We start from the raw sequence: 27836 nt of genomic DNA, 5'->3' as shown, positions 1-27836 counted from the left end.
TTGTGCATAACATGTAACTGGACAGGTATCTACCAGAAAACAGTGCAAGGAGCTTTTAAGCCATGAGGTTTGCTTCTGTGGGAAGGCTTTGGGGTGCTGCTCACACGCGGCGTGACTCAGGTGGGGCAGACAGTAGACAGTGGCGGTGACACTGCAGTGACGCTGCAGAGTGTGGACACTAACACATCCCACTGGACTTCTGCGTGAGCCCCCAGACAGGAGCTTGACCAGCGTCAACTGGACTTCCTGCATCTGATCCTCTCCCAGAGTGAGGTTTTGAACAGGGATGGGCAGAATGCCACAAATCACACCGCTGCTGAAATAGGTCTGCCTTCTGGGTACCGGTTATGAAAGCTGGTTTGTGTGTCACATCCCCAGGACAGGAGGTTATGGTCTCACAACAGGAAAACCCAGCAGAATCCCAGGGTGCGCTGGAAAGTCAACAAACCGCCTAAAACTCACCCACAAAATACTGTGACCAGGAGTATGCATGGAGACAGTGCCGAGCTCCGTACAGGCCGTCTCACTTCAGTGAGACCCCTCCCACCGCCAACCAAGAGAGAGGAAAAATCCTAGACTCAGGCCCACAAGGACGGGCGTATGGGGCCGGGGACGCGGGGTGCGTAGGGCAGAGGCATGGATCCTGCAAGGTTGTGTGCAAAGCAGAATGGAGGAGCACAGGTGTCTGGAGGGGAAGCATGGCTTTCTTATTTAGCTTTTTTTGAGATGAGGTCTCACTCTGTCTCCCAGGCTGGAGTGCAGTGGCATGATGTTGGCTCACTGCAACCTCAGGCTCAGGCCATCCTCCCATCTCAGCCTCCCAAGTTGCTGGGACAACAGGTGCACATCACTATACCTAGCTTTTTTTTTTTTCCTCTTATTTTTAGTAGAGATGGGGTTTCAGTATGTTGCTGGGCTAGTCTAGAATTCCAGGGCTCAAGAGATTCGCCCACCAGCCATGGGTGGCTCACACCTGTAATTCCAGCACTTTGGGAGGCCAACAGATCACTTGAGGTCAGGAGTTCAAGACCATCTTGGCCAACATAGTGAAACCCTGTTGTAAAAATACAAAAATTAGCTGGGCATGGTGGCAGGTGCCTGTAATCCCAGCTACTCGAGAGACTGAGGCTGGAGAATTGCTTGAACCTGGGAGGTGGAGGTTGCAGTGAGCCAAGATCGTGCCACTGCACTGCAGGCTGGATGTCAGAGCAAGACTCTGTCTCAAAAAAAAAAAAAAACTTGGCCTCCCAAAGTGCTGGGATTACAGACATGAGCCACTATGCCCAGCCAGGCGTGGCTTGAAAAGCTGTATCCCTGGAGGAGATGTTGTCCTGGAGCAGGGTTCAGCAAAATTTTTATTTTATTTTATTTTGAGACAAGATCTCTCTCAGTTGCCTAGGTGGGAGTGCAATAGTGTGATCATAGGTGACTGAAGACTTGACCTGCCAGGCTCAAGCAGTCTTCCCACGTGAACCTCCCAGGTAGTTGGTACTACAGGCGCACACCTGTGATCCCATAGCGGTAAACCACACCCAGCTAATTTTTTTGTAATTTTGTAGAGAAGATGTCTCACTGTGTTGCCCAGGCTGGTTTTGAACTCCTGAGCTCAAGCAATCCTCCCACCACAGCCTCCCAATCTCAAAGTGCTGGGATTACAAGCACGAGCCACTGCACCCAGCCAGGCAAATGTTTTCATAGAGGACCAGATAGTCGATGTTTTCAGCTTGCAGGAAATTCAGTCTCTATTGCAACTACTCAGGTCTGCCGTAGTAGCGTGAAAGCAGCCATGGGCAATATGTAAATAGGTGCTGTGTACTGAATGTTTCTGTCCCCCAAGATTGATAGCTGCAGCCCTAATCCTCAATGTGATGGCATTAAAAGGTGGGGCCTGGGAGGTGATAAGGTTTAGATAAGCTTGGGTCTTGCTCTGTTGCCCAGGCTGGAGTACAGTGGCATGATCATGGCTCACTGCAGCCTGGACCTCCTGGGCTCAAGCAATCCTCCAACCTCAGCATCCGAAGTAGCTGGGACCACAGGTATGCACCACGACACCCAGCTAATTTTTTTGTCATTTTGGGGTAGAGGGCTCATGACAGCACTAGTGCCTTGGTAAGAAGAGGAAAAGGCCAGAGCTCCCTCCCTACTCTGTGTGGAACAGCAGGAAGGAATTCTGTCTACAAGGCAAGAGAGAGCCCTCACCCGGAACCCTATCAGCCAGGACCCTGATGTTGGATTTACCAGCCTCCAGCACTGTGAGACAGAAATGTCTGTTGTTTAAGCCCCCCAGGTTGTGATATTTCGTTATGGCAGCCCCAAGCTCACTAAGATAACAAGATAGCTTGGCTGCATGCCAATAAAACTTTATTTATGGATGCTGAGATTGGAACTTTATATAAATTTTGTGTGTTACGAAATGTTATTCTTCTTTTGGTTTTCTTTCATTTAAAACTGTAAAAATTTGACTTGGCACAGTGGTTCACACCTGTAATCCCAGCACTTTGGGAGGCTGAGGCAAGAGGACAGTGTAAGGCCAGGAATCTGAGACCAGCCTGGACAACATAGCAAGACTCTGTCTCTACAGAAAAATTTTAAAATTAGCCGGGGGTGGTGGCACACACATATAGTTCCAGCTGCTTGGGAGGCTGAGGCAGACAGATCACTTGAGCCCGGGAGTTCAAGGCTACAGTGAGCTGTGATCGTGCCACTGCACTCCAGCCTGGGCAACAGAGCAAGTGCCCTTCTCAAAAAAAAAAAATTGAATGAATTAAATAAAACAAAAAAACTATTCTTAGCTCAAGTCTGCACAAACACAGGTGACAGGCTGACGCAGCAGTTTGCCAACCCCTGTCCTAGAGCAAGGAGGGAAGCCGTCACGCTGCGCCCTCTGCTGGCCAGCCGGCGTGCAATGCTGCTCAGGTTCTGGGTGCCTCCGTCATTTTAGGAAGGATGTGGCAAACAGAAACGCCATTAAAAGAGGGTGGCAGGGTGCTGATGTTCCAGAGGGAAACTGCTGAATGATGACTAATTAGGGCTCTCGAGTTGGGCACTGGAGCACCGGACTTCCTGCTCTCCAAAGCCCAGCTTGGCGGCCTTGACCTCAGCATCTTCAATGGTACAGCACCGCCCCAAGGCCGACCTATAATGTTTGGCGAGGGTCCAGTGTCGCAGCCTGTGCATGGCACGCGTTGCACAGCGTCAGCCAAAATTACATTGATGGGCTTAAGTCAGAAACCTTGTGTGGAAGGAGGGAAAGAAGCAAGGTTTGCTCACAAGAACAAAGGGCCCGGTTGTAGATGGGGTGAACTACAGCGGCTGTCCTCAGATGCTCCAGGTATTGTTCTAGACAGAGGGACTCACTTCATTGTCAATCTTGAGAGGGCAGAGCGAGCCCAACAGGTGAAAGTGATGAGGAAGCTGGTTTCCAATCAACATGCAAAGAATCATGTTGTTATTTCAGTTGTCCCCAGTGGGATGATCTGCCTAGAGTTTCCCACAGGTGGAGGCAGGGAGACCCATAATGTGGGGGTCTTGCGGAGGGGGTCGTGCATCACCCGGAGCCCTGCACCTGGGGTCCCGTCTCCACATGCTTGGAGGTTTCACGACGTGTGACCCTAGTTATCTTGGGGGATGTGCCCCCTCCCCACAGTCCTGGCCCAGAGGAATGAAGTTGCATCAAGGCAGATTGATTCAGTAGTTGATCCTTATGTTGTAGAAATAACTAGAAGCTAGAAGGAGAACCACTGTGAGGTCCCCATTAAGCTGGATGAGAGTTTTGGTGGTCCCCAGACAGGGCTGGCTCGGGATTTCATTCTGTGTTCAGGACCACCTGCTGCAGTACAGTCTCCCACCTCAGCCTCTCAGACTGCCACCTCCTGCCCCCGATCCGGCCTAAGATGCCCCCAGCACCACCCCTGCTCAAAACAGAAGCAGGCCTAGATACTCTGCCTCTTCCATGACAAGAACGCACCAGGATTGCGTCCCTTTCCAAGCAGAACTTTCCCAAAGCCCCACCCTCCAGGACTCGGGTTACAGACCGCCACAGGCCACCCCAACTGGAAGAAAATTCAGGAAATATAGGGGTCATGGGTAACAGCTGGGCCAGCCGGCAACCGTATCTACGACATTTTTTAAATTTTTATTTTTATTATTTATTTATTTTTGAGAATCTCGCTCTGTCACCCAGGCTGGAGTACGATGGTGTAATCTTGGCTCACTGCAACCTCTGCCTCCTGGGTTCAAGTGATTCTCCTGGTCAGCCTCATGAGTAGCTGGGATTACAAGGGCCCACCACCATGCCTGGGTAATTTTTGTGTAGAGATGGGGTTTCACCATGTTGACCAGGTTGGTCTCGAACTCCTGACCTTAGGTGATCCGCCCGCCTCGGCCTGTAAGGCCGCCATGCCCAGTCTAAAATTTTTCTTTTCTTTTCTTTTCTTTTTTTGAGAAGGAGTCTCGCTCTGTTGCCCAGGCTGGAGTGCAGTGGCACATCTCAGCTGACTGCAAGCTCCGCCTCCCGGGTTCACGCCATTCTCCTGCCTCAGCCTCCTGAGTAGCTGGGACTACAGGCGCCTGCCACCACGCCCGGCTAAGTTTTTGTATTTTTAGTAGAGCCGGGGTTTCACCATGTTAGCCAGGATGGTCTCGATCTCCTGACCTCGTGATCCGCCCGCCTCAGCCTCCCAAAGTGCTGGGATTACAGGTGTGAGCCACCACGCCCAGCCTAAAATTTTTATTTTCATATATATTTTTTGAGATAGGGTCTCACTCTGTCACCCAGCTGAAGTACAGTGGCACAATCACAGCTCACTGCAGCCTCGACCTTCCAGGCTCAAGCCATCCTCCTGCCTCAGCCTCTCAAGTAGCCTGGACTACAGGTGCACACCACAATGCCCAGCTAATTTTTTTGTTTTATTTTTTGTAGAGACAGGGTTTCTCCATGTTCCCAGGCTGGTCTTAAATTCCTGGGCTCGAGCGATCCACCCACCACAGGCCAAATTGCTGAGAGTACAGGTGTGAGCCACCATGTGCCATGTTTATTGATCCATCTTAAGTATTTGACTTAAACGCATACACCCAAATGTGGGGCCGCTGTTGACTCCATGATGCAGAAGTTTATTTTTCTTTTTTCCCAGTTTTTTCTATTGTGGTAAAAGTACATGTAAAATGTGCCATCTTAACCACTTTTAAGTGTACAGTTTAGTGGTATTAAGTATACAATGGTATTGAGGGTATGGTTCAGTGGTATTGAGTGTATAGTTTGATGATACTGAGTGTACAGTTCAGTGGTATTGAGTGTACAGTTCAGTGGCATTGAGGGTACAGCTCAGTGGTATTGAGTGTGTAGTTCAGTGGTGTTGAGGGTATAGTTCAGTGGTATTGAGGGTATGGTTCAGTGGTATTGAGGGTATAGTTCAGTGGTATTGAGGGTACAGTTCAGTGGTATTGAGTGTGTAGTTCAGTGGTATTGAGTGTACGGCTCAGTGGTATTGAGTGTATGGCTCAGTGGTATTGAGTGTACAGTTCATTGGTATTGAGTGTAGAGTTCAGTGGTATTAAGTACATTCATAATATATGCACTACCATTACCACCATCCATCTCCAGAGCCTTTTAATTCTCCCAAATGGAAATTCTATCCCATTAAACTGGAACTCCCCATTTCCCCTCCCCTGTGTCTGCGGACCACCATTCTACTTTCTGTCTCTATGTGCATGACTACTCTAGGGACCTCAGATAATTGGAATTGTACAGTATTTGTCATTTTGTGACTGGCTTATTTTACCTAGCAGAATGGTCTCGAGACTCATCCATGTTGTACCGTATGTCAGCATTTCCTTCCTTTGTATGACTGAGGGATGTTCCATTGCATTGCATGTGTGTGCCACATTTTGCTTATCTCTCTCTCTTTTTTTTTAGACAGGGTCTCGCTCTGTCACCCAGGCTGGAGTGCAGTGGCACAATCTTGGCTCACTGCAACCCCTGCCTCCTGGGTTCAAGTGATTGTCATGCCTCAGCCTCCTGAGCAGCTGGGATTACAGGTGCCTGCCATGACACCCAGCTAATTTTGTATTTTTAGTAGAGACGGGGTTTCGCCATGTTGGCCAGGCTGGTCTCGAACTCCTGACCTCAGGTGATCTGCCCGCGTCAGCCTCCCAAAGTGCTAGGATTACAGGCGTGAGCCACCATGTTCAGCCTTTGCATATCTTTTTATCCGTTGGTGGACATGGGTTGTTTCCATGTTTTAGCTATTGCAAATCATGCTGCTATGAACACATGGGTACAAATATCCCTTTGAGACCCTGTTTGCAATTATTTAGGATATATCCCCAGAAGTGGGACTGCTAGATCATATAGTGATTTGATTTTTAGTTTTAAAAGAACAACCATACTGTTTTCCATAGTGGCTGTACCATTTTACATTCCCACCAACAGTGCACAGGGTCCCCATTTCTCCACATCTTGCCAACCCTTATTATTCTGGGCTTTTTTATAGCAGCCATCCTAATGGCTGGGAGGTAGTATCTCATTGTGGTTTTGATTTGCATTTCCCTAATGGTTACTGATGTTGAGCATCTTTTAATATGTTTATTAGCCATTTGTGTCTTGTCTTTGGAGAAGTATCTATTCAAGTCCTTTGCCATTTTTGTAATTGGGCTGTTTGGTTTTTTGTTGAATTTTGTTCTCTATGTATTCTGGATATTAATTCCTTATCAGATACGTGATTTGCAAGTATTTTCACTCACTCTGGGTTGCCTTATTACTGTTGATAGTACCTTGTATTTTTATTTATCTATCTATTTATTTATAGAGCTGGATCTTGTTATGTTGCCCAGGCTGGAGTCCAGTGGCATGATCATAGCTCACTGTAACCTCAAAGTCCTGGGCTGAAGGGATCCTCCCACCTCAGCCTCCTAAATTGATGCGACCACTGGCATGCACCACCATGCCTAATATATATATATATATGTTTTTTTTTTTGAGATGGAAAGTGTCACTCTTGTTGCCCAGGCTGGAGTGCAATGGCACAATCTAGGCTCACTGCAACCTCTGCCTCCTGGGTTCAAGTGATTCTCATGCCCATGCCTCAGCCTCTTGAGTAGCTGGGATTACAGGTGCCCACCACCACGCCCAGCTAATTTTTGTATTTTTAGTAGAGGCAGGTTTTCACCATGTTGGTCAGGCTGGTCTCGAACTCCTGACCTCAGGTGATCCACCCACCTCGGCCTCCCGACTTTCTGGCATTACAGGCATGAGACACCACGCCCAGCCGCCTGGCGAATTTTTAAATTTTGTGTTAGAGATTGGGTCTCACTGTGTTGCCCAGACTGGTCTCAAACTCCTGACCTCAAGCAGTCCTTCCACCTTGGCCTCCAGCTCCAGGTGTGAGCCACCACACCCAGCCAATAGTGTCTTTTAAATGAGGTATCTCTAACTGCCACTCAGCATTTACCAGTCACCTGCCTTCCTGGTCCAAAGAAACTTTTTAAAAAAAGAGTTGGCAAGTATCTGAAAATACAATTTGTTTTTAAGAGCCAGGAATGAAGCTGAGGTTTGAGGGCTGGTTCACTGTGTCTGAAACTGCAGAGCAGCCAGTGAGGTTACCTTCACAGCTTCCAACTTTTACCTTTGCTTGTGAGATTGAGCATCAGCTGAATCTGTGGTCTGTGATAGCCATGAATACAGTCTGTGTTTGGAGACCCAGAGAGTCAGGGCAACATCTCCGTGCTGAGGGCCAGGAAGATAACGGCTGTTCTCTGGCTCCGGGAGGCAGTAGAGGTCACCTGTCCAGAGCCAGAGGTCCATGGGGGGCTCCAGGGCGGGAGGTCAAGGTACGTGTGAGGAAAGAACCCCGATTTGGAGCTGGACACACCGAGACTGTGGTTCCAGCTTTGCCACTAATTTCACCAAGCGACCTTGGATGTTCTTTAATATTCTTGGGCCTCGATTTCCCCATCTGTAAAAACCATGTCGCGGCCAGGGCTGGGGGCAAGGTCCAGAGCTGGCTCAACATGGGTCACTGTCCCCCACCTCTCCCTCATGGCGCCTCTCTCTTTGTTTTTCATTTTCCCATTAGTTCGCCTTCCTCCTTCTCCCTTCTCCCTCCTGTTTATCTCTCAGCACCTCTGCTTTCTTTCTGAGCACCCAAACTGTTTTATTTTCCCTTCCTTTTCCTCTTTCTACCTCCCCTAACCACGGTTTTATCTTTATCCTGCCGGGAACACACAGCAGCTCCCCTGGTGTAGGCTTCAGAGCTGTGTGCCCACGCCAGGAAAGGAGGTGCCAGCCTCCCTCCTGGAATCACACGGGGGTGGCTTGGGACCAGGGACTCAACACAGTGCAGGTGGCCGGCACCACGGGAGATGGCACGTTCCACCCAAGTCCTCCCTTTGCCTGGCACCCCGAAGAGCTTGGGTTGTCCCCAGAGTGAGTCACCAGAGAGCCTGGCCCCAGGCTCAGCAGCTGGCATGGGAGGGAGGAGGGGCCTCCCCAGGAAAGAATGCAGAGCAGGGAGAGGCCACAGGGAGGGAGAAAAACCCCCGCAGAGGGTGCTCTTACCTCTGGCCCATCCTCCCCAGGGCCACCTGTCCCCTCAAGGTGGCTGCCCCCTCTGTGTCCTGGCAGAGAGATGAGAGATGGAGTGGCAGAGACTGCCCTGGGCCTCTCAGCACTGCATAGCTCAGAGCACACTTTGGAGTCAGCCAGCCCTGAGTCCAGGGTTCTCGGACCCTCCGTGTTGTTACCTGTGGCATGGGAGACAGCAGTACCCCTTCCCAGGGCAGCAGGGAAGATCAGATGAGGGAACTCAGGTAAAAGGTGGGCAGCCGATCCTGGCACATGGCCAATCATGGCACACAGTCGGCAGCAGTGAGGGAGCTCTTCAACATCACCAGAACCCCCTGCCCTGAGAAAGGGGCTCCTGGGCCGACAGGGAAGGTCTGCCTCCTACTCCGGAGGGGCTGCTAGGGTACAGGCCTGGGCTGCCTCCTCACAGCCACCTGCTCCCTGTCCTCCACCTGCCTCCTGCCGCATCTGGCCGCTGCTCAGCCAGGAAGGTCAGGGGTGTCGGGCCCTCCCACCTGGGTCACGCGCTACGCATGCCTGAGAGCAAAGGCCACGCCCCAGCACCCCACGCCTTCTTGGCCCTGCGGCGACAGTGCATGGCTCTGGCACGCGCTGCACCAACTTCCTGTTGGGTGCTGTGGTCCCAAGGCGCGTGCTTTGCAGCAGATGTGTGACCTGGCGTTCCCCTGAGTGCTCGGAAAATGGCCTTGTCTCCGGTTGTTCCCGTTCAGGAGCAGGTACCCGGGGTGCTCCAGGGATCCGGTTTTCCAGGATGGGTTTTCTGTCTGATGGGTGGGCAGCCCCAGCTCCCTGAGCAGGGCTTAGGTGCCCCCGTAGTGTCCGGGGTTAATTGTGCCAGCCTGAGCCCCATGTGCCCCCCTTGGGATGGGCCTCAGCCTGGGGTGAGCTGACCCTGCCCAATGCAGCCCAGCCCTTCACTGCTTCCTGTTGCTGCCGCTGGGCAGAGTGGGCCTGGCACCCAGCAGAGACGTCTGACTGCCGCACATTCTCCACTGGCTTCTGCTTTCATCCCCGGGGCGATGTTGAGGGAGACGCCGGGAGATGGAGAGCCCCTGGGGCCACCTCTGTCCCTCTGCAGGGGGCAGGGCTGGCAGCTCTGGGGAAGAGCCCTGCCCATCTTGTCTGCTCTCTCCCGGGAAGCCCTGGCCTGGGGATTCCCATCTCTGAGAAGGCCCCTGCCTTGCACGTGGATGGTATGGGTCCCCAGTCCCTCCTCTCTCCCCTCATCCTTCGGGCGGAGCACAGGGCAGTGGTGGGGGATGAAGACCCCTCAGACCCCTTCCCCCCCACCCTGTAGCCCCTTGCACAGCCCTGAGGTCACTGTCCCGGAGGGGAGGGCAAAGGGCTCCTTGGTGATGGCTTCCTGCATCCCCTCTCGCTTGCCTCCTCCACTTCCCCTGGGCAGGATATGGGTGCTGGGTGTGGTCATGGAGGGAGGAGGCTGTAAGCCTCCTGGGGGACACATTAGTGTGTGTGTGTGTGTGTGTGTGTATGTGTGTGTGTGTGGATGGCTGAAGGGAGGAGGCCGGGGGCCTGGGCAGGCAGCTATGGGGACTCCGATCCATTGAGGGCTCCTGCTGCCTCTGCAGGGGACAGGCCCAGCCAGCTACTGAGTGAGCAGCCTGCAGCAGCCCTGACTCACTACCAGTCGCGCCGTCTGTGCAGTGCTGGGGTCCCCACCACCCAGTACCAGGTGAGCGGCCCTGCACGGCACCGTACCTTCCACCTATGGTCACTGAGAAGCAGGATGGAGCTAGGGCAGGCACGTGAATTTTTTGGCTGTGGTCTATTTTTTGTTCATTGCAGCATTGATTAGATGTGAATGTGAACTGTTCTTGCAAAAGTCTAGACCTGTGGTGTTTGTAATCGGGGAACCGGCATTGAACATTGCTTTGAAGAGATTGAAATTTCTAGCCTGTGATCTTCTTGAAGATTGTTACTGAGGCATTGATGTGATGTACCATCAAAGGCTCCGTTCGGCAGTCATGACCTTGGGCACCGTGGTTAGATCTCGATGCTTCTGCTGTTGTCTGAACCATGTGATATCTGTCACTGTGCCACTGGTCCCTTTGGCTCAGGCCTCAGGAGTTTGGAGGAGAGACTGAGGTTTCTCCGTGACAAATACAGGGAATCCTGACTGGGATCTCCAATCTCTAGTAAGGTTTGCACAGTTCTTCTTGCATTTCTTTGGCTACATCTAAGCCAAAGTCTGGATGGAGCTGTCAGGGAACTGGGTTATGTTGACCTCCCAACCCCTGCCCACCCTCTGGGGCATCCTTATGATAAGCGGGCCTTTCTGCCAGGCCCCCAGCATGACCCCCCAGGCCGACGACCCCCTAGGGTCATGACCCCTAGTGCACTCAGAGTCAGCACCTGCCTTTGTTGCAGCATCGACCCTCTGCCATCAGATCCCGCTCAGGGAAGGAATGGGCTCCTGTTGGGCGCCTGCTGGGTGAGAGGGGAAGTGTGTGTTGTGTAAGTGCCCTTCTGTGTCATGCGGTTTTGAGCAGTTGCACACCTCTTCCTGTCTCCGCTGGAAGCACAGTCACCGCCATGGCTCCTCCAGGCTCTGGCCCGCAGAACAGACAACATGGTTTTGTGTTACACAGTAGTCACGGCAGATACTTCGGTGGCTTGGCATGGGGGACCTCCAGGGTTCCAGAAGCAACATACAAAATAACATCAATTCAACAAGCAGGTGCTGGAGTCCTTGCCCCAGGCCTTCCAGAAGACACCCAGGACATCACACCCAGCCCGGAACAGCCCCTCTCTCTCCATCCCTTCGGCGATGTTCACTGGGCATTACCACATGCTGGTGTCCGCTCTGGGTGTGGGGACACATCCATGAAGGAAAGAGATGAAGCTCCCCGCCCGGAGGAGCTGACCCCCAGCAGTCTTACGGGATATGGGTACAGAGATGAATCTGGGGGAGAGTCCATTGTTGGTGTTGCGTCACCGACCTCCAGGATGGCCTCCAGGGACCCTGCCTCCTGGTGTCCACTGTCCCCATTGTATTAGGGTTGGCCTTTTGAAAGCTGTGAGTCTGAGTCGCCTGGCAGACAGATAAGGAATACAAGGTGATCATTCTTAAGACCTCAGGGATCTGCAGGCCAGTCTTCTGGAAGCTTTGAGCTTCCAGGATGATTCAGAATTTGGACACAGCCACAGAAAGCCTAAGTGCCACAGGTCCTGCCATGACACCCTGAGGTGGGGGCTCACACTTGGGCGTGGCTGGTCACATCTCTAAAAGATGAGCCTTCACTTTTATAGAGGCTGAGGCGGGCGGATCACAAGGTCAAGAGATCAAGATCATCCTGGCCAACATGGTGAAACCCCATCTCTACTAAAAATACAAAAAAAATTAGCTGGGTGTGGCAGTGTGCACCTGTAGTCCCAGCTACTCAGGAGGCCGAGGCAGAATTGCTTGAACCCAGGAGGCAGAGGCTGCAGTGAGCCAAGATCGCACCACTGTACTCCAGCCTGGGCAACTGAAGAGACTCCATCTCAAAAAAAAAAAATGAGCCTTTTCCAGGAAAGTGGAAAAGACAGAGAAGCCTCCTGACAGCCAAGGAGACCAGCAGCCAGAAGAGCAGGTGTTGTAGCAAGGCTGAGGACCCGCAAACACTGATTTTCCCGGTAAGACTGCTCTGCTGCCCAGGGCGCACCGTACAAGAGCAGCTTCACCTGCCGTCATGCAGATGGCACAGATGTCCAGGAAGCAGCTGTGGTCAGTGACTCCCCAGGAGGCACTCCCAGACCTGGGGCCAGAGTCTTCCCTGCACCTGTGCCTGATGTGACACCAGGGCAGGACACAAGCTAGTCCCAGCTCCTGCGGCCCCCGCAGCACACCCCTACCTGTTAGCACACTGAGTCCTCCCTCGTTATCATCCCATTTTACAGATGGAGAAACTAACACAGGGAAGCCTGAGCGAATTGCCCAAAGTCATAGACCAGCACATGGCTGAGTGAGAACTCCAGTCAGCGCCAACTCCAAAGCCCAGATCGAAACCACTGACTGGACCTAACCTCCTTCCCAGGAGCCCAGCCTGATCGCCTCAGTCACCCAAAGAGGTTGGAATAATGTCATCAACCAGCTCCCAAAGAAGAGAGGAGCATGTGCAGTCTGCAATGGTAAGATTTCAGCTTAGAGAGAGATCCTCTCCAGCCTCAAAGTACTGACTTTGGATCAAGACTTCTCACTAAAGGAAAGTTCCGGCCAGCTCAAATGTTTTGTACTCCAGAATCTACAATAAAGAGATACTGCCTTTTGCAGGAACTGGAAGTAGGTTTCCAGGTACCCACTGGACTCTAATTCAGTGTTGATAAGTATGACCCTGGAGATTCAATCAAAGCGGAACTTGCTCCCTGGAGCCCTGGGGTTACGCGCTAAGGTGGATTCTGTATAATGATGCTGCTGGCGGCTACAGCAAGCATTTATTTATCACGTACTCATGGGGCAGCTGCTGGTTCCACGTCACAGAGAAGCTGGGGTTGTCTGGTCTAGGTGGGGTGGCTCTTGCGTATGTAGCAGGGTGGACTGGGGCGTGTGTGTCCCATGATGATGGCAGAGGCTCAGGGGCAAGTCTCCTGTGACTGAAGCATCTGCTCACCTTCCAGTTACCAAAGCAAGTCACATGGCTGCACAGGAGGGCAAGGCCAGGAATTCACCCCTCTGATGTGTGTGTGTGTGCGCGCGTGCGTGCATATGTATGTCTCTCTTTTTGCGTATTTGTGTATATGTGTGTATGTGTGCATATGTGTGTATATGTGTGTACATATGTGTGTATGTCTATATGTGTGTACGTGTGTAGGTATGTGTGTATGTGTATGTATCTGTGTATGTGTAGGTATGTGTGATGTGTGTGTAGGTATGTGTATATGCATGTATGTACATGTATAGGGGTGTGTGTATGTGTGTTTGTGTGTATGTGTATATGTATGTATGTGTGTAGGCGTGTACGTATGTGTGTAGATGTGTGTGTATGTTTCTCTGTGTGTGTGTGTGTAGGTGTGTGTGTATGTGTAGGTGTGTGTATGTATGTGAGTGGGTACATTTGTATGTGTGTGTAGGGGTGTGTGTGTGTTGGGAGAGGCGGCAAAGTCACACAGCAAAGGACGTGGATGCTGGGAGAAGTGAGGCATTGGGGGTCAGTAACTCCACCTTCCATACCCTCATGCCCTCCCTATGTAAATCAGGTGCCAGCTCCCTCAACCAGAACATGTGGGTAACCATAACAGGTTGTCCCCACACCAGGTCAAATCAGAAAGTGTCTTCTATTATTTTGTGTCTCTGTCATTGACTCCTGGGCTCAGTCCTGACCTTCCCTTGTGGTTTCTTGGCTTAAGCCATTCATTTATTTCCTCTCACCTGGGTGCACTGACTTCTTCCCAGCTCATGCAGGCAGTTCAAGTGGCTCTGGCAGGGTACAGATTCCGTCTTTGACGCTAAGGTTGAGGGAATCGGAGACAGTGCCCCCAGAGCTCCTACTCAGACCCCCCAGGGCACATTTGCCCCCAAAATAATAGTCATTTACCATTAGCGTCAACAGAGAAATTGTGGCCCCAGGCCTCCCATTCTGCAGATGAGGAAACTGAGGCTCCAGGAGAGGCCCTTGCCTTGGTTAGCTGTGCCCCAGGGAGTTTTGCTCCATTTATCCATTTAGTCTGGGGCTGCTCTTCCTTGTGTGTCCTTGCCTAGAATCATGTATGGGTCCACCTTTTCCAAAAAACTGCCAGCCCAGGCCAGATGCAGTGGCTCACGCCTATGATCTCAACCCTTTGGGAGACTGAGGCGGGAGGATGGCTTGAGCCCAGGAGTTTGAGACCAGCCTGGGCTGCAGAGTAAGGCCTCATCTCTATAAAAATAATAATAATAATAATAATAATAATACAAAAATTAGCCAGGCTCGGCCACGCACATCTGTGATCCCAGCTAATTGGGAGGCTGAGGTGGAAGGATCCCTTGAGCCCTATAGGTTGGGGCTACAGTGAGCCGTGATCAGGCCACTGCACTCCAGCCTGGGGAACAGGGCAAGACCCTGTCTCAAAAAAGAAAGAGAGGGGCATGGGGCAGCATGGGGAGGAAACTGCTGGCCCTAGATCTCATGACCCAGGCTTGCCCCAGGAGCCAGAGTCCCATAAAGGGGTGCTGTGGGCTTTCCATCAGTCCCAGAAAGTGTCTCACCAGCGATGCCTTCCTGGGGCTGTGGCTTTCATGACAGTTCAAGACCCCCAGGATTCCTTTCTGTGTTTAAATAAACTCAGCTTCCTGTTCTCTCACCAACTCTGCATTCAGATCCCAAACTGGCAACATATTTGGCCTTTCTAGAAAAACTACAGTTGAGAAAACACCTCCACTTGGGGGTCATAGGGGAACCGAATATTCACACAGCCTTCAAGAACCTTCCCTGTGATTCCTGGTTAATCACGAAAAATAGAAAGAGCTGTGGCCGGGTGCAGTGCCTCATGCCTGTAATCCCAGCACTTTGGGAGGCCGAGGTGGGCAGATCATGAGGTCAAGAAATCGAGACCATCCTGGCCAACATGGTGAAACCCCATCTGTACTAAAAATACAAGAATTAGCTGGGTGTGGTGGCACACGCCTGTAGTCCCAGCTACTTGGGAGGCTGAGGCAGGAGAATTGCTTGAACCCGGGAGGCAGAGGTTGCAGTGAGCCAAGATCATGCCACTGCAGTCCAGCCTGGGCGACAGAGCGACACTCCATCAAAGAAAAAGAAAGAAAACAAAACAAAAGGAAAGAAAGAGAAGGAAAGGAAGGAAAGGGAAGGAAGGGAAGGAAAAGAAAGAAAAGAAAGAGCTGTGCCCTGGCAGACACCACCTTAACCAAACGGCCAGACTTGGTCTTGTCCTCGATGGGCAAACTCGCTTGTTCGTCCCTTCCTGGATGCATGAGAAGGAAAAGACCCCCCCAAAAAGGTTCAGCTAAATTGAATCCTGAAACTGCAGTCAGACAAATCCAAACCGAGGGACTGTGTGCAGGACAGATGACCTGAACTTTTCAAAAAAGGTCAGTGTCATAAAAAACAAAAACGAAAAAAATGGGGGGTTGCTTCTAGATTGAGAGAGATGAGAGAGAAATAACCAACGCCATTTGTGAGCCTTGAATGGATCCCAGATTTTTGTAAAGCTGTAGGAGTTATTTTGGAATAATTGGGAACACCCAATAGAGGATCAGGTGATACTGAACTAAGTATCTTAGGTAGAGTGCTGGTGGTGTGGTTAAGACAAAACTCTCAGATGAGTGCTGAGATATTGAGGAGTGGAGCTCAGGGGATTGCAACGCACTTTCAGACAGTTCAGAGAAAAGTGTGTGTGTGCATGTGGGTGTGTGCACATGTGGGTGTGTGTGCATGTGGGTGTGTGCGCATGTGTGCATGTGGGTGTGCACGTGCGTGTGGGTGTGTGCGTGTGTGTGGGTGTGTGTGCATGTGTACATATGTGTGCATGTGCATTGCATGTGTGCCTGTATGTGTGTATGTGTGCATGTGGGTGTGTGTGCATGTGTATGCCTGTGCATGTATGCATGTGCGTGTGTGTGCGTATGTGCGTGGAGAGAGAGGAAAAGGGTAGGAGAGGAGCGGGAATGCATGCAAGTGAGACAAGAGGTAAACAATTGGTGTATGATTGGGATGAAGAGTATATGAGTATTTATTGCTATTCTAATTATTTCCACTTTTATGAGGTTTGAAAGTTTTCAAAGTAGTAAGTTGGTAGGAAGAAAGAAAATGCCCGTAGAGGGAGCCTCCCGACCTTCCTAGGTCCCCTGTCTTTGTCAGCCAACCACGTAAAGGGGAAGAGGATTTAATGACTGGATTCCTTCCTGGGCTCCAAGCATTTTCACATCTTGCTTCTCTTTGCTCCATGAGAAGTTAGGCAGGCCTGTGTGAATGCTCCATGCTTCAGTTTCTCCAAATCTAAATCCGGAAGATTTGCTCCAGGTCATGCGCAGACCAAGTGGAAGTGGAGCTGATGGGAGGGACCTAGCCTGTGGGCTCCCTGCTTGGACCCTGGGCCCTGCACCCCCTCAGCTGCTAGGCTCCCCTCTTGGGTCTGGTGTGTTGGCAAGCGGTTTCTGAAGCCTGTTATCCCAAGTCCCGGCGGTGTCAGGGAGCCCGGGGCCACCCAGCTTAGCCGTGTCTGCCTCCCTCTGTGCTGAAGGAGCCACTGCGCCAGCCTGGAACTCACAGCATCCCCCTTAGGATGTTGGCTCCACAGGGATTGGCTGCTTGGCCGATACAGTCGCTCCTGATTGGACAGTGGCGTCTGCAGCTCAAGAAGGTGGACTCTGGGCTCTGCCTCTGTGTGTCTTACATCCTGAAATGCAAAGCGGGGGCTGTGGGGAAATCTCACCATCCCCTCCTCCCCTGGGAGGTGGCAAAGGTGGTGGAACCCTGGTGAGGAATGACACAGAGGCTGTGTTCGTGGCCCGCAGTTCCTTGTAAAGTGGTCATCAAAGGGCGTACAGTTCCCGCCTGTGGCTGCAGGCTGGAGAGCTGGCTGCTAGCACAGATACAGCCTGACCTCAGGTCAACACTTCTCGGAGTCCAGAGGGGTGGGGAGTGGAACAGGTGGCCTCCTAGGGACGCCTCCCCCAGAGTGACCAGCGGTGCCACTTGTCCCTGCACCTGGAGCTGCCCTGAGCACCCCCACTGGACACAGCGGGCATTGCACCCTCCGGAGAAAGCTGCCCTTGTTCCACATGCGAGCCCGTCCCCAGCGCCGTGGGCCGTGTACCTGCAGTAACGCAGACCGCGAGCCCCAGCTGCCTCTCCGGTGCTGTCTCTGCTCTGGCCTTCAGCAGGCTGGGTCACAGAGGCATCCACCCACTCATTCATTCACTCAACAAATACCTGTTCCGTGTCTACTAGGTGCCAGGCACAGCTGGGAACCAGCAGACAAATCTCCCTGCTTTCCCGAAGCCGGCATCTTGGTGGGCAGACAGCATAAACGAGATGAGTAGGTGGAGGAGAAGGCCTGTGAGCAGGTGACAGGTGCTGGGGAGAAACAGCCCAGGGGAGGGACCGGGAGCATGGGGGAGACGGGGACTGCGATGTGAGGGAGGTGTCCAGGGAAGACCTCCATGAGAAGGTGACCTTGGCATAAAGAGGCAAACGTGGGAGGGGGCTCAGGCAGACCGTGGTGGTCAGAAGTTGAATTCGGGCAGGAGGAGGGGGAGTGCATGAAGCCCTGAGGTGGGAGTGAATCTGTCTGCTGGGTTCACAGACCCCCAGGGAGCCAGTGTGTCAGGGGCCGGTGTGTGAGGGACTCAGCAGGGGGATGTGGCTAGAAAGGTTGTGGACCCACTGTTGAGATTGGACTTTGGCTCTGAATGGAATGGAAGCCGTTGGAAGGTTTGGAGCAAAGCAGTGACATAATCTGGCTTATGTTCTGGGAGGATCACCCTGGCTGCATAGAATCGGCCAGTTGGGGTGGAGGTGGGCGCAGGGAACGCTGGGAGGAGCAGCATGAGAGCCAGTGGCGGCCTGGACCTGGGAGAAGACAGGGAGAGGCACGGGCCCCTGGTCCAGGGCTGGATTGGATGTGGGAGGCGGGACATGGGAAGAAGGGAGGAATCAGGGTGACTCCCGGGGGTGGGACTGACACCTGGGAGGGTGGGGAGCTCTTTACTCAGCTGAGACCACCCTGGGAAGAACTGGGCTGGGAGTGAGGGCAGTCAGGAGCTCAGTGTCTGACCCGGGAATCCGAGGCACACATTCCCCACCCTCATAACTGAGCCACACAGGCAGGGAATAAACAGCTCTGGGGTTCACAGGGTGGAGTCTGCAGCATAGCGACAGGGTTCAGAGCCATGAGATGGGCAGAAATCTGAGGGGTTTCATGGGGATGGAAAAGAAGAGGTTCAAGGCCTGAACAAGGGCAGCCGCTGGAGCAGAGAGGAGCAGGAAGAAGCCCAGGAGACTGAAAAGGAGTGGCCAGAGGGATGGGAGGGGGGCATGGAGTCCCGGGAGCTGGGGAAGCCGCAGGCAGCACCTCTGTCGCCCTGATACGATGGGCACCACTGGACCTAGCAATGAAGAGGTTACCGCGACTTTGGCAAGTGCCACTCCCATGGAGTGGTGAGGGCAGAGGCTGATTGGAGACAGTTTATGAGCTGGAAGAAGGAGAGGAATCGCAGACAATTGAAGGAAAACTTTTTGAGGAATTTTCTTGTGAATGGAAGGCGAGAAACAGTGGAGAAGAAAGTGGGTCTAAGAAACTGTGCTTTTTAGGCCAAATGAGATGGCTCACGCCTGTAATCCCAGCACTTAGAGAGGCCGAGGCAGGTGGATCACTTGAGGTCGGGAGTTCGAGACCAGCCTGGCCAACATAGTGAAACCCCGTCTCTACTAAAAATACAAAAATTAGCGAGGCGTGGTGGCGCACATCTGTAATCCCAGCTACTCGGGAGGCTGAGGCATGAGAATCACTTGAACCCAGGAGGCAGAGGTTGCAGTGAGCCGAGAGCACGCCACTGCACTCCAGCCTGGGCGACAGAGTAAGACTCTGTCTCAGGGAAAAAAAAAAAAAAAAAAACACAAACAGAAACTGTGCTTTTTGTTTTCTTTGGAGATGAGAGAAATAACTCATTGGCTGCAGCTGGCAATGCCTCCTGAAGAAGGAGGAATGGGATTGAGTGGGTGTGGGGCTGGGGGCGGCCACGTGGCCGTGGACACTGTGGAGCCGTTTCACTGGGTAGCCACAGGAAGGAAGGCAGGAGGCTTTGAGCACGGATCGCGTCCCTATCTGGGGAAGGTGGCTTCTGGTTGCTTGTGTTTTCTCAGGGGTCTGGGAAGCAGCAGTGGCAGCTGAGGGTGGGGTGGGAAGGGAGGAGCTGCGAGGTGTCCCCTGAGCCTGGGAGAGAAGATGTCATAGAGCAGGTGCCCACAGACTCTTTCTGTAAAGGACCAGGTAGTAAATAATTTAGGCTTTGCCAGCCAGCCAGTCTATTGCAGCTCCTCAGCCCTGCCCTTGGAGCTGAAAAGCAGCCTGAGAGGATTCATAAACAAACGGACATGGAGGTGTTCCAATAAAACTTTATTTACAAAAGAGGCAGCAGGCTGGCTCTGGCCTGCTTAGACTCCTGGCCCTCGACCTCGCTTCCAGGCCAGGGGTCTTCAAAGCATGGTCCCTGGGCCTGCAGCATCAGCGTTACCCGGGACTTATGAGAAATGCAGATTCTTGGACCCCACCCCACATTCATGGAACCAGTGACTCAGTCCCTGCACTGTTTCCAACCCAAGTTGAGTTTGTGATTCCGGAATTCTGGAAGTTAGCTCAGCAGCTAGACCCAAGAGAGAGCGAGGTGTGGGGTGGGCTACACACCCTGTTAAAGGCACAGGCATCCCAGCTCCCATCCCCTTCTGCAAGCCAGTGTGAGGACATCCTGCCTCCTATGGGCCATATTTGCTTATGCAGCCTCCATGGGGGCTCCCTGGGGACGGGCTGTGGAGACAACTCTGCTCTCAGCAGAACCCTCCACTCTGCAGCCTTGGTTTCCTGTCCACGTCCCTCAGCTATTCAGGGGAGCCTGGGGGCAGGAACTCCACTGCTTATAGGGGCAGCCTCCCACAGCAGTAGTGCTCAGCCAGTGTTCCGTGCATGAAGAAATGCACTGTCCTCTGATCAAAAGCACAGCATCTTTAGGAGTTTAACGACGGTTTTTTAACGGCTTTAGTGAGATGATTTGATTTCCTGCCTCTGAGTCATCTAAGAGCAAAACGCGTGAGCTGCTAATGGGCTCAAAGAGAGGCTGCCCTGGAGGCCCCTCCAGCCCCCCAGTACTGCAGGGATTCAGTCACCCCAAAGCCAGGTAACCAGCCTTGGCCTCTCAAAGCTCTGGGATTACAGGCGTGATCCACCGTGCCTGGCCTGAATGAGGGTCTTTAAGAATAAAACTCCAGGGGATCGTCACCAAGCCCCACCACTTCCTCTGAGGTTAGCATGGTGCTGGATCTTCTCTGCATCTTCTATCTTTGTTTTTGGTTTTCATTTTGGTTTACTTGAAACAGGATCGCCCAGGCTGGAGTACAGTGGCACGATCATGGCTTACTGCAGCCTCGACCTCCCAGGCTCAAGCAATCCTCCCACCTCAGCCTCCTGAGTAACTGGGATTATAGAAATGCACCACCACGCCCAGCTAATTTTTTTATTTTTTTGTGGAGGCCGAGTCTCTACAAAAAAAAGTCTGTATGTTGCCCAGGCTGCTCTCGAACTCCTGTGCCCAAGCAATCCACCTGCCTTGGCCTCCCAAAGTGCTAGTATTCCAGGCTGGTCCCGTTTTACTAGCAGGTCTGCACATGGGCTCACATTGCCCACTCAGAGGAGACCTCTGTTATTAGGGAGACCTAGACCTGCGCTGCCTGGACCCCAGGGACAGAGGCTGTTTGTGAATCCCCTCCCTTACTTTGCTTTTCTTCCGAGGACGCCGGCTCCCTGGTGACAGGAGGTCACTGTTCTGGGGAAAAAGAAGAGGGGGGAAAAACAAAGCCAATCCACCACTTGGCTAAGTGTCAGGTTTCCCACCAATTTCATGGGTTGCTGTGGACGGGCGGGGCTGTGTTTTGAGCCCAGGCCATCCCTTTGCCCGTGGGTGCGGGACCACATTATTTTGGATCAGGGGTCCTTTGTCCTTCCAGAAGCCGAGCCCCGTTCCAGGCATGGGGGTGCAGCAGCGAGCGAGACCCACAGAACCACTGCCCTCCTGGAACGCACCCCCCCAGAGAGGGAACTGGGGCACCACAGACCCGTGTGCAGGCAGCAAGGGCGTGGTGTCGGCTGGGGAGTGGCAGGGACCCCTGAGCCTCACAGTCGGGGCTCATGGCGCTGAGAAGCACTGTGGCAACGGTGCAGCCAGTAGAAGGAGCCGCAAGTACAAGGGTCCACAGGCAGTGTGAGCTCAGCCTGCTGGGAAGGCCAGGGGCCTGGGCCGAGGGTCAGGTGGCAGAGCGAAGGGTCCTGGGGGGCAGTGCCTGGGAGAGGGAGGAAAGAGCATGGGACCAGATTCGCTTTGGAAATAGAAGCCCCAAGCCAGCAGCCAGCCAGGTGGAGCAAGGCGCGCAGGGCTGAGAGGGTTCAGGAGGCGGTGGGGGGAGCCACTGGGAGGAGACCCAGGAGTTCAGGTGAAAGACAGCGGTGGCTCAGCCCAAGGGTGGAAGCCGGAGAGGTGGGTGGACGGCTGGATGTTGGCAGCCGTACCCAGTATCAACGCTGCTGTAACAGCTCTTCACAAACCCTGCATCTTCAAACCGCCCAGAGTGGGATCTCCTGGTTCCTGTGGGTCAGGTGTTGGGGCAGAGCAGGGCTGGGTCTGCTGCTTTGGGACTGCTGAGCTGCAGTCGAGGTGCTGGCCAGGGCTGGGCTCGCCTTGGAAACCTCTGGTAGGAAAGGATCCACCTCCAGGCTCGCTTGTTCGTTTGAAGGACTCCTTTCTTTGGGCTGTTCGGCTGAGGGCTCAGCTTCTCACCAGCTGTTGGCCCGAGGCTGCCCTCAGTTCCTGCCCCACGGGCCTCTCCAACACCGCAGCTTACTTCATCAGAGCCAGGAGGGACAGTCTCTAGCAAGACAGAAGTGGCAGTCTTGCCATTACCTTTGCCATGTTCTGCTGGTTAGAAGCGACTTGCTAGGTCCAGCCCACACTCCAGGGCAGGGGCTGCCCAAGGGCAGGAATCCCAGGAGCAGGGGACATCAGTGGCATCTGACAAGCTGCCTGACTTAGGAGCTCAGTGGCAGCACCAGGAAGCTGCACTGGGCTCGAGTCAGGGCAAGGGACAGTGTCAACAATGACCCTGGGGGACAGCAGTGCACTCAGGAGCTCAGAAAGTACACAGATGCCCCCTGGGCGGTCTCTTTTGCACCATGTGAGCAGCAGAACCTATACCTGCGGCTTCAGAACAACAGCTGGGCTGGTGTGGAAGGATCCCCACGACATGTAGGGTGGGAATGTGCAGTGATGGAGTGTGGAAACCCTTCTCACAGTTGTCACCTGCTCTCCAGTCCCTCCTGAGCCCATGGGCCTGCCTGCCTGCTGTCTGTCTGCCTGCCTGTCTGTCTGTCTGTCTGTCTGCTGAGGGGCTCCCCGATACCCTGAACCCAGACAGTCTCCTAGGCCTTTGTGATCCCAGAGTCTCCCGGCCGAACCTGGTTGATCTTTTTTAACCACCACCCTCTTCCCCTCCCTTATTTTGCTTTTCTTCCAGAATTTTCCCACTGTAAAAAATCCAGCAGGTCTGAACAAGTGAGGCTGGCTCCATGTATCCAGAGTCAACGACGGGCTCCCCGGCTCGGCTCTCCCTGCGGCAGACGGGCTCCCCCGGGATGATCTACAGGTGACCTCCCACCCCCTCACTCAGGCCCCCTCCCAGGGTCAGTCCTGCCTCCAGGAGGGGTTCCCAAGGCCACTGTCCTCCCCTCTGGAGGAGGAAGGGCCCAAGCAGGGCCCACAGGCTTCTGCCTTCCACGGGGTTTCGAGGTGCACGCCGGTGAGCGTTTTCTCCAAGAAAGGAGCAGGGGCTTTAAAAACCCAAGTAGGAAAGAAAAAGCAAAACTTTTCCAGGGGGTTTGAGCCAGAGTAGACTCCTTTCTTGTCCCTGACCCTTCCGAAATATCTCGTTTGAGGTTAACAGAGGGCCCGACAGTGAGTGCAGGGCCAACCCCAGCATTCTGTTCCTCCCACTTTATACATCACGGGCCCTGTGGCCCCGCCAGTTTTTCCCTGAGCGAGGATCACGACCTTGCAGGCCTTTGGGGAACCACGTCTACCGGTTTCCCAACACCTGAGGGAGTGGGGACAACCAAATGTTCCCAGGGCACCCTGACCCCCTCCTTGTGGAACTCACTTCCACTTGCAGCCCTGGGTGTTTCTGCCTGCACCATAAACAGCGCTGAACGGCAGTGCTGGCTGCGGAGGGCGTTCAGTGAGAGCTGAGCCTCTGGGGACAGAGCACAGAACCCATGAAAGATGCAGGCACAGGCAGTACCCCAGCAGCCCATTGGTCTTGGGCAGCCAGACCTTTCCAGATAATCACTGGGGCCTGAGCCAGAGCCCATGTCTGTGACAGCCACAGGGAAAGGCAGTGTCTGTCCTAAAAAGCCCGGCAGGCACGTGCGGGCTTGCCAGCACGCGGGCTCTCTGCACGCCTGGGTTGGAGAGTTTTGAGCCATTGCCCACAAGCATATTGCAAAGCAAGTCCCGAAGCATGTGCAATCCAAACCAACCCTCACCCGGAGGTTCACCACGGAAAATAGGGCCTGGCGTGGAAGGAGCCCTTGGTGTCCAGAAAACTGGCTCCGGCTCTCTGCCCGTGGCCACCGGGTGGCGCTGCTGCAGAGCATTTGGCACCCGATGTGCATCCTCAGAGACTGCCCTGAGCAGGCGGCTGGTGGGGGGCCCAGGGGCATGAGACATTGGTGGTGCTTTCTGACCTGCACCTGCTGGGGTTGATGCCAACTGTCGACTCTCTCTCTTCTCTCCCTTTCTCCTTTTTCTCTTTCCTCCATTGCTGTCCGAAGTACTCGGTATGGGAGTCCCAAAAGACAGCTCCAGTTTTACAGGTAACGAGTCTTCATTCTCCCTAAAACCCAGTGAGCCGAAGGCCAGGGACTGGGCGGGAGGACTGCACCCTTGCCGAGCAGGGTGTGCTGGTGTTTTCTATGAAGCCAAAGCCCCCTGAGACCCCCAGGCTCTGCTTGTCACCCTCTGTGCCTACCCCCACAGGACACCGTGCAATGTCCTGATGGAAAATGTGAAGTCAGGTTAACTGTATGTATTGATCTGCCAGAAGTTTGCTTTGATTTAAGCAAATGGGCTTTTGATGACTGCCAAGCTCTCAGCCAAATCTACCGTTAAAGCTTCCCTCATCAGGCAGCGCGGGAGACGCCTTCCTGTGGTCGCCAGCTTGTGCTGCTTCCGTTATCAGAGTACAGGACGTGGCGAGCCCATCCGTTCCCCCTTTGCCTGTGGGTTTGAGCTGATCTGGAACTCACAGAGCTCCTCAGGCTCATTGAAGGTTAATGCCTGCTTGGGGGTGTGCAGTACTGATATGACTTGGATTAGTGACATCTTTCTGATGTGTTTCTCTGTTGGTGAATTAAGAAACCGGGCACATTCACCTGGCAAGAGACCATGCCCCAGTGGGACGTGGCATCAAGATGCCAGGCTTAGGGCCCCACAGGGTGCTCTCGGGGAGACCCGTTCCTCCCCCTGGGCTGCTTCTCCCTCACCTGTAACGCAGGGGATGCATGTTCTTGGTGCAGCCTCCAACCCTAGGAAGTAAAATGTCAGGGCTGCCTGGAGCCCGCGGGCAGCAGCCTCCCCATGCCTTGGGACTGTTTGGGGAATCGGCACGCCTTCTGGCAGTAGGTCGCTGGTATATATTGCTGCATCTTGGCAGTCAGGCCAGGAGGTCTCTCTATTTGGACCCGGACACCTGGTGACAGTGCTTTGGGGGTCGTTGTCAATGCACCAGGCAGTGGGCATGGGGATGGCAATGTATTTCCATGTGGCTTTTCTCTCTCTGCCCCCGCCCCGGGCCATCGCCAGCCTTAGCACCTCTGACGGGGACCATAGACCTAGATGCTCAGAGTGATCTGTGCCACGCCTTCAGTGCCTCCTGGGAGGTCCTGCTCCTTATGGGGAGCTCTGAAGACATGGCCAACTCTTGGATCCTACTGAAATTTTGCTTAAAATAGTTAAATCTGAACTCAGGCTTGCAAATGCTTTTCCTGGATGAAATGTTTGTATTATGATGTATGTATGCATGGTGTAACACATCCTAACAAATATACACCGCTCATCCCAGGGGATTTCATCAGTGAAACGAAACGTGTACCTGAACTGCATCCTCAGGGAGCCTGGGGCAGCCTCAGTCCTCGAAGGGAAGGGGTGAGGTCCGATGAGCAGGCAGGAAAATCCCAGGTGCAGACCTGCCAGCTCAAAAGGCCTGCCCACAGGTACAGACCAGCCAGCTCCAAGGGCCTGGCCCCAGGAGGGGCCAAGTAAATTGTCCAGTGTGACCAAGTGAGAGCCTTCCAGCCCACTCATGGCCCTCAAAACCCCACAGCCTCAACATGTTGTCCATCCCCTGGGAACACTGTGCATGAGAACCTTCATTTCCAGGTGGCCTGCCCAGCCCCAAGGGAAGCTCTGAAGCTTACCCTCTAGGCTCTCAGCCCCAATTCCAGTGCCCACAGGCTCTGGCCATCCTACCCCTTGGATATCCAGGGGGTCACTTGGGTGTCTAGTGCGGGGGCTCTGGAGATAACCTCTAAGGGCTAGGGTCCTTGTTAACAGGCTGGGGGCCACTCCTAGTAGGGCACCTCATCACTCCAAGCATGCCACTAAACATGGCTGTTGGATGGTTCTTTCAGTTACTTAGGCCTGGCCCTCTCACAGGGCAAAGGCGTTAGAGGCATGTGCCCTGCCCCCATGCAGCTCCCAGGCAAGGAATCGACATAGGACACTGTGCCAATCAGCTGTCCACCAAATGCTGCATAACAAACAGCTCCAAAACTCAGTGCCACACAGCAATTGGCATCTCTTCCTTGCTGCTGTGTCTGCTGGTTGACCAGGCAGCGCGTCTAAGCTGGCTCGGCTGGGTTTGTCTCCAAGCTGCAAGTTGAATCCCCATGTCCTCCATCTTCCCGTCCTTAACTGGGGCCTATCCCAGGCATGTCCTTCCCATGGCAAAAGTACCAGAGGAAAAGCAGAAGCATGCAGGGTCTTTTACGGCCTGTGGTTGGGGTCAGAGCGCTGTCACCTCTGCTCACACGCTTTTGACCAAAGTCAGTCTCATGAACCAGCCCAAAGTCAAGGGGCTGGAAATATATTGCCCCCACCAGTGGGAGGAGCTATAAAGTCACATGGCAAAGGGCATGAGTACAGAGAGGAGTGAAGGATTGGGAGCAATACTTCCATGTACCCCAGGTCTCAAATAGCTCCAGTGATCTCCAGAAGGCAAAGCACGTCCTAGGAGAAGCCCAAAGAGCCTTTGGGGTCCGAGAAAGGAGGGGCCACAGCCGGCCGAGAGCCAGGAAGGCTTTGTGGAGAAGGCAGCAGGGGCTTGGATCTGGACCTTGAAGGCTGGGCAGGATTCACCACAGAGGCGAGAAGCACATTCCAGTCGATACAACAGCCTGAGCTACAGCTCCGAAGTGTGCACAGAGAACAGGAAGCAACAGTTACCCAGCCTGGGCCATCACGGACATGATGGAGAATAAAGAGAGGCAGGCTGTAGAGGTGGATGTTGGTGGCGGGCCTCGAATGCCTAGCAACAGGGCTCGGAGGCACTCAGAGGGCACTGGGGAGCCATCTATGGTGTTTGAGCAGGGCAGGGCTCTAGGAAGGAAGCCTGGTAGCAGGGAGTAAGACAGGGAAGAGAGAGGCTAATGCAAGGAGACCAGACAGTGTCCAGGAAAGGTGCAGGATGGCTGAGCTCCAGGAACTGCATGGAGAGAATGAAGGGGTGCAGGGCCTGAGAAAAGGATGTCAGAAGCCACGTCCACGGGGTTTGACCACTGATGGGCAGGTGCTGAGACAGAGAGGGACAGAGGGGAGCAGTGGACCCAGGGAAGGAGAGGGCCTCATTCAGAGCACGTTAGGCTGCAGCCACCACCCAGTAGTGAGGCACAGGCCCCCCTGACCAGGGCGACATGTGGGGAACTGACAGAGTGGGCTTGGGCCTTTGAGGACAAACCATTTCAATTGCCAAGGCCTTCCCAGGTAGTCACCCGCAGCCAGACACCTCCAGACTCCACGTCCTCTCCCAGCCTCCCACTTCATTTATCTTCCACGCTGTGTCTGGGGCACTGATTTCCTGTCCCCCACCTTCCCCCATGGCAGCTACCACTGTTTGCCCATTTGTTGTGGGGGAGACGGTTCCGCCTCCATTCAGAATCCCACATTCACTGGCGCGCTTTCTCAGCCGGAAGATGATGTCACGCTGGGACTTTGCTGGCATCCTGTGACACACAGTGACCCCAAGGGTCATGACCCTGGGGTTGGGGCTCAGCACTTAGCCTCATCCCAGAGCTCAGCCTGGTTTGGCGTGGTCTCAAAGCGTTTCCCAAACCCCGGGTCAGGACACGTGCCGTGGAGAAGGGCTCCTGTGTCTCTGCCTCGAGTGAGTGGCAGTGTGGAGTCCAAATAGCAGGTTCTGGGGCTTTCCTGCCATTTATAGGTACTGGCAGTATCGGATATGCCAATCTGAGGTGCGTCCCCAGAGGAGACGAGGAGCATCGG

The 27836-nt window shown here is 53.7% G+C and overlaps 1 protein-coding gene across 13 annotated transcripts in view; it reads left to right on the top strand.

Annotated features, from left to right (window-relative positions):
- KCNAB2 (potassium voltage-gated channel subfamily A regulatory beta subunit 2) overlaps positions 1-27836 on the top strand; it is a 108353-nt gene that overhangs the window by 23696 nt on the left and 56821 nt on the right. For 5 of the 13 annotated variants that reach the window (XM_005544955.4, XM_045387993.2, XM_074022205.1 and 2 more), the window contains exons 2-3: positions 22798-22926; positions 24110-24151. In XM_005544955.4, coding sequence (XP_005545012.1) covers positions 22850-22926; positions 24110-24151 — 119 coding nt within the window. In that variant the 5' untranslated portion in view covers positions 22798-22849. Of the gene's footprint in view, positions 1-9184; positions 9298-17277; positions 17586-22797; positions 22927-24109; positions 24152-27836 lie in introns of those variants that run through there. The other 8 variants (XM_065530689.1, XM_065530679.2, XM_074022203.1 and 5 more) reach the window with 4 other exon arrangements.

Source organism: Macaca fascicularis, chromosome 1, assembly GCF_037993035.2.
Source record: "Macaca fascicularis isolate 582-1 chromosome 1, T2T-MFA8v1.1".
In the NCBI taxonomy this organism is placed as follows: Eukaryota; Metazoa; Chordata; class Mammalia; order Primates; family Cercopithecidae; genus Macaca; species Macaca fascicularis.
This window is presented reverse-complemented; position numbering and strand designations above follow the sequence as displayed.